The sequence below is a fragment of the Apaloderma vittatum genome, unplaced genomic scaffold (assembly GCF_000703405.1).
Source record: "Apaloderma vittatum isolate BGI_N311 unplaced genomic scaffold, ASM70340v1 scaffold12802, whole genome shotgun sequence".
NCBI classification, from domain to species: domain Eukaryota; kingdom Metazoa; phylum Chordata; class Aves; order Trogoniformes; family Trogonidae; genus Apaloderma; species Apaloderma vittatum.
The window spans coordinates 1-9,512 of NW_009703124.1; the positions used below are offsets into that span (position 1 = coordinate 1).

At 38.4% G+C, this 9,512-nt stretch overlaps 1 protein-coding gene across 1 annotated transcript; it reads right to left on the reverse strand.

Annotated features, from left to right (window-relative positions):
• Positions 1 to 1,704: 1,704 nt before the first annotated feature.
• LOC104270221 (pericentrin-like) lies at positions 1,705 to 8,119 on the reverse strand (the record flags this gene model as incomplete). Its single annotated transcript, XM_009864514.1, has 6 exons — positions 1,705 to 1,869; positions 4,164 to 4,307; positions 4,592 to 4,771; positions 5,704 to 5,754; positions 7,688 to 7,699; positions 7,934 to 8,119. Coding segments are annotated over 6 exons (738 nt in total), but the record flags the coding sequence as incomplete, so codon positions are not given.
• Positions 8,120 to 9,512: the final 1,393 nt, after the last annotated feature.

Here is a 9,512-nt window from a genome sequence, read left to right on the forward strand (position 1 = left end):
TCTCGGAGTTCGTGCGTGCTTCTCCACAGCATTCAAATTCTGCACATGTTCTTCAGAATTCAGAGCACAGAGCTCCTTTTTTAATTGTTCAAGTTTATTTTTATATTTCAAAACAATTTCTTCTTCATATACCTGCTTGGCTTCTGCAATATCTCTTCTGCAGCACTTCTCCAGCTCAGCCCTCAAGTTCTGCAGCTGCCTGCAAATATCCTTTTCATGGCTGATTTTCAGTTCTTCGATAAAAATTCATTTTGGATAAAGCTACTTCATTTTTAAATTCTGTTATTTCTGTGTCCCGGAGAGAAAGGGTATGCTGTAGCATAGACAAGCTAAATCTTTCCGATGTCAGGAGATCCTGAAGACTTTTAATATGCTGTTCTTTTTCTCGTAGGCTTTTGTATAGTTCTTGTATTTCATCCTTCACATCCTCTTCCACTTGGGCAAGCATATTTTGTTTATCTTTCGTATTTTTCAAAATAAAATATTCCATATGAAGTATGCCACTGAAATATGACATGTTTTAATTTCCCTAAGAATCATGCTTTTAATGTATCTTCACAAATAGTATTTATTGTGTTATATCATTGGCCTAGGCAACAGGATTTTTAAGCACATTCTTGAAAATGGAAAGTACTACTGAAAGACTCTTCAAATATAGTAACAAATATAAAATTGTCCAAGCAATAACAGATGGTATACTACTGACTCTAGAGAGAAAGAGAATAGCATGTTTCTCAAACTTCAGGTATTTTAATAAAAAAAGTAATAGAGAGGTGCCTGTAGCTCTATTTATCTCACATCCTTCTGCACAGAGAAAACACCTCCTGCAACAGGAGCAGGCTGACAGAACAGCCACATCAGTGTTTGAGCCATCTGACTCACTCAAGAGTTTAAAGCTTCTGTGTATGGCATTGCTGGTTATTTTCTTAAAAGAAATCAGATCTTTTAAGTTACTATTTTAGTATATGATAGTAAATCAAAAGGATTATCACCAAATTTGAAACTCATACTATAAAAAAAAAAAAAATATTTAAACCCCCTCAAACTGTTTTGTTTAACTTTGAGTTTCTTTATTTGTAGTGCTTGTTTCTGGATTGATTACATTAGAATATTCCCTCTTAAGCTTTTCACTTTGTTTTGTATCTGAAACTAAACACTGTTATAAAGTTAACCTCTTTTCTCGGCTAAATGTTTCAAATTCACACACAATCATATTGTTACATGCTCACAGAGCATATCCAACAACCTTGACCCCACTGCAAGCCTCCATCAGTCATGTTCCCACAGACACCACATGAATCTGCTTCTGATGGAAACTTCTTAATGATATATACAACAATTTAGTAGCAGAGTTAAAGACTAATTCTTCTATGACATAATCAATGGAGTAACTTCAATAAATAAAAATTTGATTCTGACTCTTTCAAAATTAGTTATTTTATTCAAGAAATATAACAAACAAAAACCTAAATTGTGAGGAGTTATTTGCCTCAGCTGAATATCGTTACCTTTAGAACAACACATTTTTAATTCCAGAAACTGAAGAACAGTTTCAGTCCTGAAGCATCAATTATACTTCATGCACTAATTAAATATCTATTGTAGGTTCTTTCTCCAAGAAGTACTTCCTTGGTTTGCACAATCACAGAAAAAAAGTAACTACCTAGAACTTGCAACTATAAAAGTACTTTGAACAGGTTTTACCTTTTGGGAAGACTCAAGCTGTGCTTTGAAGTCATGTGCTTTCTGACGCAGCATCTCCAAACGTGCATTTTGTTCTCTGAGATGTTTCTCAAACAAGGACATCTGCTGCTGGGCTTCTAATACTTCATTCTTCCCAGGGCTTTTACTCTTCAGCATGTCAGTAACCTGAACACATAAAAGTACTCACAGTGAGAAGAAAATTTATATCACAACTCATATACAAATCTCACTGTATATTTTTATATACTATTAATATTTTTAGCAACAATCTGGATGAGGGGACCCTCAGTAAGTTTGCAGAGGACACGAGATTGGGTGGGAGTCGATCTGCTTGAGGGTAGGAAGGGTCTACAGAGGGACATAGACAGGCTGGATGGCTGGGCTGGGGCCAGTTGTGTGAGGTTCAACAGGGACAAGTGTCAGGTCCTGCCCTTGGGTCACAACAGCCTCTGCAGCGCTACAGGCTTGGGGAGGAGGCAGGGAAGGTGCCGGGGGTGCTGGGCAACAGCCGGCTGAGCGTGAGCCAGCAGTGTGCCCAGGGGGCCGAGAAGGCCAACGGCGTCCTGACCTGGATCAGGAATGGTGTGGCCAGCAGGAGCAGGGAAGTAACCATCCCCCTGTACTTGGCAGTGGGGAGGCCGCACCTCAAACACTCTGTTCAGTTTTGGTACCCTCACTACACAGAAGACCCTGAGGAGCTGGAGCGTGTCCAAAGAAGAGCAGCAAAACTGGTGAAGGGTGTAGAGAACAAGTTTTACAAGGAGTAGCTGAAGGAACCAGGGTCATTTAGCCTGGAGAAAAGGAGGCTCAGGGGAGATCTTACACTCTCTGCAGCCACCTGACAGGAAGCTGTAGCAAGGTGAGGGTGAGTCTCTTCTCCCAAGTAACGAGTGACAGGACCAGAGCAAATGGGCTCAGGTTGCTCCAGGGGAGGTTTAGATTGGATATTAGGAAATATTTCCTCACTGAAAGAGCTGTCAAGCCCTGGAACAGGCTGTCCAGGGAAGAGGTGGAGTCACCATCCCTGGAAGTATTTAGAAGACACGTAAGTGTGGTGCTCAGGGACATGGTTTAGTGGTGGACCTGGCATTGCCAGGTTAACAGTTGGACACAATGATCCTAAGTGATTCTATGATTCTATGACTGGGCATACGGGTAAGAGGACAATGAACAAAACCAGTCTTCTCTGCAAAGGATTTACAGCTCAACAGTGAAGGTTGTTTCCTTTCTCTCTACTTCCTTCTGAATAAAGAGAAAATACTTAACCCCACAGAGGAAAATAAAATGTTTTATTCTTTTTTAAAACCTTTTTCCAAAGACGTTGGTAAAACCAAGAAGGTAATATTTAAGACCGTATTAGTATTTTTATCTATTATCCAAGTTGACACGCTTCCACAAACAACCTGCATCACATTACTAGCCTTATTTAGAATATGTCTGAAGTGCTATTTAGAGGCTTTATCATTGTTTTTCAATGGCTTATGAAGCAAATGTCAACTACGATCTGTGGAGCAATTTTCACTATTACTCTGTATTTTGTCAATAGCAGTTAGAACTGTACATAAAAAGTAGTATTTGTTGTTCTTCTCCAAAGTTAGAATTTCATTTAGCAGAGGATTTATTTTCCAGGGCAGGAAAGACTCCTTCATAGTAATCCCTACACTTCAATAAGGCTCACTTTTTACTTTTACTTTTTTTAAACCCCCTTCTTATCCAGACATTTAAGACATGTAGTCTCTCACATCAAAATTCTTATCTTGCAAACCTGAAACAGTAAATAAACAAAAGTATTACCCTTTAGCATATTCTACAAGGCTCCTGAGACAACAAATACACAGGTGTTCTGAGAGAATGGCCACTAGAACACTGAGCATCATGAAAAAAACCCAAGTGCTTTTTTTAAAATTTAAAGTAAATGAAAGGCTGTAGTATCTCACTATCCAGGGATTAGATCCATGATGAACCTATTACACCAAAGCAAGTTCTTGTGTGTCATAGGGGCTGTATTAACTATCTTCAGGTTATTTTAAATCTCATCCTTTGAGCCAAGCCACCTTACCTCAACATAGGAAGTTTCTATATAAAGCTGAGCTGTTACAGTTGCCCGTGCACATACCCAGAGCTTCAGCAAACGCAAGGCAAACTGAACACATGCAAGCCCATATCACTACAGCAATCATTGTGTGTAGATCCCAAACCACTAATATTGTGCAGAAGTCCCTAACAAGGGCTAAACTGATGGACAAAATGTGTAATGACCTACCAAACATTTCACAAGCACATAAGTGGAAAACATCAAGGACTGAAGAAAACTGCCCGGCCCTGAAAACATTTTCACTGCTGGATTGCAAACTCCACTACAAGGAGCTATGGGATAAGCTCAATCCATTTTAACATCCCTATTCCAAACTTGTTCTTATTGTCTTTGTAAGGAAACAAACACAGGAGGAGAAGCACACCTGGTGTAACTGAAGTTGTACATCATGGATCTGATCAGTTACGTGTGAAGCCTCCTCCCGTAGGTCATCCTGATCCTTCTTCATCTTTTGAAGACAGCTTGTTAGTTTCCCGATGACTGCATTCCGCTCTTGAACAGTAGTTTCCTACATTGATCACAAAAAGCACACTTTTAAATTTAAAATATAAAGAAGCCAGTAAGTTTCCTTTAAAAAAAAGCCGTTAGAGTCTATAGTTACGCTGAAGTTTTAACAAACTTATACCAGAAGCCCCAAAATGTTTGGTTGAAGTGATTTTCAATAAAAAATAAAAATAATTAAAGAAAATAATCAACAAACAGACAACATTTATTTTGAGTTTTGCCTCCTAAATATATTTAGGATTAAAATAAAGTAGTATAAAACCCATTATCCAATTCTATGAAACGTACCTGAAGTTGTACAGATTCGCTGTGCTGGGTGAGTTGTTCCTGTAGTTCATTTATCTGTGTAGTGAGCCTTTCGACTGGTCCCTGCTTCTCCAGAAGTCTGGTCTTTAACTCAGCTATTCTCGTCTCACACGTCTTGGCATCAAGCTCAGTGTATTCCACAGCAGAATTTATCTTAACCTTCTTCATAAAAGAAACAAAAATGTATTTATTCACCAAACCAACTTGCCATTTCTGCTTTGCGATTACTCTGAATATAAATTCCACTTCTAGGTTAAATACTGGTCAAATCCTAGATTAAAATGAATTCAATATGGGGACTTGGTATTTAATAGAAACATCATAAAGTCAATGCTTAAACATTTCAAATTAAGAAATTCATAGATAGTATATTTTCATATGACACTTTAATGTGCAAAATAGGGAGATGGGCATTGTGATTCTGTAGCACTGAATTGTGGCAAAGTGCTATTTTGACACATGATAGGATTTAAAATACATTCCAACTTACAAGGTGGGCAGAGGAGACAGGACAGGAAAAATACCAAAAATTTTTACATCCATCAGTACTAACTGGAGAATAGTTCAAGCACAGGAAATATAATAAAAGTTCTTGACTTTTATTTTAAGTGTTAGCAGTTATTGCAAATAAATATTCAACATACTCTTAAGTTTCTACGGACTTTAACAGCAAAACAAACAAACAAACAAAACTACAAAGAGAGAAGCTGCTCCCATCAATCCAATCAATCTCCTGGAAGCAACATAATTAAAATTATCACAGACAGTACCTTGTACTTTATTTTAAATATTTTTTTTTGTTTTACTGTATGAACAATTAAAGAATAAATCTACTTTTCAATTAAAAAAATACTGTTCAAATTTCTCTGGACAAAGTTCATGATTTTTCTAAAACCAGTTCTCTTAGCAACCAGTTTTCCAGCTGCTCTGGGTACATACAGATAAGCACTAGTAGTTTAGACAGTGAAATTGCATCGGTTTTACCACATTTGCTAAAAAAGTTCAACAACTAATCATTTTAGTAACCCATTATCATACTCTTCTTTCATACATACATCAAGCATCTTTTACTAAAGATGCTTTCTTTCACTTACTTCAGCCACTTGATCATTCACTACATCCCAGCTGGACAAGTCAGCACTCCCCTGGTAAGTAAACAAATAAAACAAACACTAAATCACAGGCATTTTAAAGATAAATAAGGAAAAGTAGAATTATTTTGCCAACACTCTAAGCACATGAGCCAGAAAGGTCTACATTGTAAGACAATATACCAGTGAGAGAGAGAGAGACTGACTATTGCTAAATTCAGCTGGTCATCCATGGTTAAATGAATGAAATAAATGCAAAAAAAAGTTATTACGAATGTATGCTCAAAAATTTAGGGCTAAGTCTCACCATTGAGATTTAACATTTCATCTTCTGTTTTTCTGGCTTGCAAATACACTTGAGCACTCTTTACAGCTAAATATTTGTTAAATGATCTCCTGTCAGGTGACTAACATGCTCAAACCATTCAGACAGCTATGAAAGCAGTGCTATTTTCTGATACATATACTTAATGTAGCTTGGTATCTTGAAAGACACTTACCTTTCACCAAATTCACAAGACAAAGATGACCACAGCATTACTTAGAAAAGCCCACAGCCCTCCCTGCATTCTGAATCTGCGCAAAGGAGCTCCCCATGACTGTCTCCCTAGAGGTGACCTCTCCACATAACCTAGACAGCACTACCATTTGCTTTACAAACCACCTACTTTGACAGAATCAGTACGTGATTTCTGTTTGGGTGTTTGTTTTTTTTTTAAATTTAAGTTCACATGAATGTAATAAAGGATACCGTATAGAAAAACTTAATGCACATAGCTTGGCATGTCGCTTCATAAAAGCCTTTGCAATGCTCACCTTATGCTCAGGGCATCCTACAACCACTGGGGATACTCTAGCAACACCAAATAGGATACCACGTGCAAATGGTATCCTCTGTTATTGAAGCTCTGCAAATACACTGGTTTATCACTGTTGTATGGTGGGAAAACACCAATAGCTGGAGAGGTGATATTTATGCAGAAGGCACCGCCTTCTCAGACCTCACAAATCCTTGCACAGACAGCGTGCTGAAATGCACTGGGAAACTACTTCCTAATCGGAGAGAGATACGGTTCGTTGTAGCCAGAGAGCTGCTTGTAGCTTCTGAGGCTTGCAAAAGCATTAATCAACCAGTTCTGAAGCAAGTTAGATTCCTATGAAAAAAACTGTTCAAAACTACAGTTTGCTTATTTTTATTACAAGACAGAAAGAGAGAGAAAGTGTTATATGACTCTCTAATCCACAGCTGATATGAATTAAAATTCTTGCTTGTGAGTTGAAACTGCTTCACTGAGGCAGACCACCTCTTCTATTAGCAGATGTCTATCAACCTCAAGCTACATCACAAGCTGTGCTTCTACATTTATTGGCACGACTACCTTTAGAGGGTCACTAGTACCAACATACTGAAATACAGCAGGCACAGAATCAGGTTTTAAACACATTTGTCAGAGACAGTAACATCTATGTTACACTTGCTTACAATGCTTTACAATGGCTACCAAAACCACGTTAGAAAAATTGTATTTAAAAAAAAAAAATCGTTAAGTGTGTTTGAGTCAGCAGAGTGATACAAAATCAAACTAATGCAGTGCACTGCAAGGTCCTGGCAGCTCTGCACATCAACTGTGCCTCTCAACCTGGATTTGCCATTTCATGGAGTCAGACATAACAAGAAGCCTGCCAAAAAGAAGTTCGTGGCAGTGAAAGGCTAAAGACCTCAATTTAGCAGGCTAACAGCAGACAGCTCCTTGACAATACCAGCTGTTCAGTCCACAGAACAGAGATTTATTTATTTTGCAGTTATTTACATCACTTTGTAAGACAGTTAATTATCACAAGTGAAAATACATCAGCTTGCTTACTTCTCAATGGCAGCTAGTTAACAGTGCCAGAGAACCAATACCCAGTTAAGTAAAACCATCACCTGGAATACTTGTTATCTGCAGATATAGTAAAGTGAAATGCAAGAAATACTAAGATTTACCTCTGTTGCTGTCTCTAGCGCGTTGGAGCCTTCAGCCTTACTTTCTAGCGCGTTGGAGCCTTCAGCCTTACTTTCTAGCGCGTTGGAGCCTTCAGCCTTACTTTCTAGCGCGTTGGAGCCTTCAGCCTTAGTTTCTAGCGCGTTGCAGCCTTCAGCCTTAGTTTCTAGCGCGTTGGAGCCTTCAGCCTTACTTTCTAGCGCGTTGGAGCCTTCAGCCTTACTTTCTAGCGCGTTGCAGTCTTCAGCCTTAGTTTCTAGCGCGTTGCAGTCTTCAGCCTTACTTTCTATACCCTTACCCACATCCTGGGCTGTTAGTGCGCACTTTTCCTTCGGAACGTCATTTGCGTGGACAGACGAGCCCTTCCTCTTCGTCGTCTTTTTCTGCGACTGCGTGACGTCGGCTTTTGCTTTTCGTTGTCTGAAGTAAGCAAACTGTGCATAAAAGATTGGAAGAGGTAGAGGGAGAGGTAAGTGAGAAAAAGGTAGCAGGACCACAAGATTAGCACACTCATGGGTGATGAAGATCCTGTCCTGATAAAATATATACATCTGAAGAAAAACTGCTTTATCTTCCTACTTTCTATACATTTAGAACATATTGGATAACTGTGCAATTACACAAGAAATCTCACACCAGTACTAAACACTCATTTCAATATAAGAATCAAATTTTACTCAGTGAAACTCTGTGTGTCAGTGACAATCCGGAATTACAGCAAGACAGATTTCAGTAAAGGAACGAGTTGTTAATATACTAGAATCATTAGGAGAAAATAATAATTGAGCAGTCTTTCTACAAGACAAGTAAAACCAGTAACTCCCTACAAATATATCTAAACAGATCTTTGCTAGCGTAAGCTTTACGATTAAAATTAACGGAAGTGAATCATCACGCTCCTTCCCTGCGACCCCCCTGTAAGAGAATACAGCAAAACTTCCTAGCCAGAAAGCAGCCTACAGTACATAAATAGAAAATCAATTAAGCCAGGTCATTTTAATTTCTTCTGCTGAAGAATCAGATGTTCTACTTTATCAGAGTACCACAGCTCCACAAAGCACCAGGGACTTGTAAAGAATGTCACTGGCAAAATCGATTATCCAACTTTCCTTAGCACCTTAAACACCTTAAAAAGGATTATTGTATTTTCAACTCTAGTACTGTGTTTAGATAGCATTTCCAAGTAACATCTCTGTCACAGCATCCTTCTCATAAGGAAAAAGCCACCTCTAAGGTTACAACCACAGGTTATCAAGTGCACTCTGAATATATCCTTGTGATAAGGTAATATGTAGTCAAACAATGACGGGATGTAAATGTAATTGCCAAGTTCTACCTGCAATGCATACAAAAATCAGCTGCTTGACAGCTTGGTTCTCCTGTAAAACAGTCACCTCACAAAAAATCCTGAATATTTCATTCAACTTGTGAAATGGACTTAGTTCAGTCCCTTCTCCTTACACCATTATGGCAACTTCTACCTGAGAGCTTCGCTACTCAGCAGATAAATGGTTACACACCTGCTACACTGAGCAGTCTGCTTAAAAGGTATATTTGCAGAAAGACATCAGTTTCTTACCAGCAGTTAAGAAGTTGATATACGAACAGCTTAATGTTAAGGTTATATTCTGTAGTTTCTAGTTATTAATACTGCATGCAGATTAAACAAAGACTGTCAGGTGCCATGTTGCCTTTAATAAACAAAATGAACATACCAGTTAACTAAATCTGTGCACAAATGCTGTTCTCTGAAACCAGGTGTTAGCTCTAGCACTCACTGATGACAACATATATCACAAACAGTTGTTGTTAATTAACCAGATAACA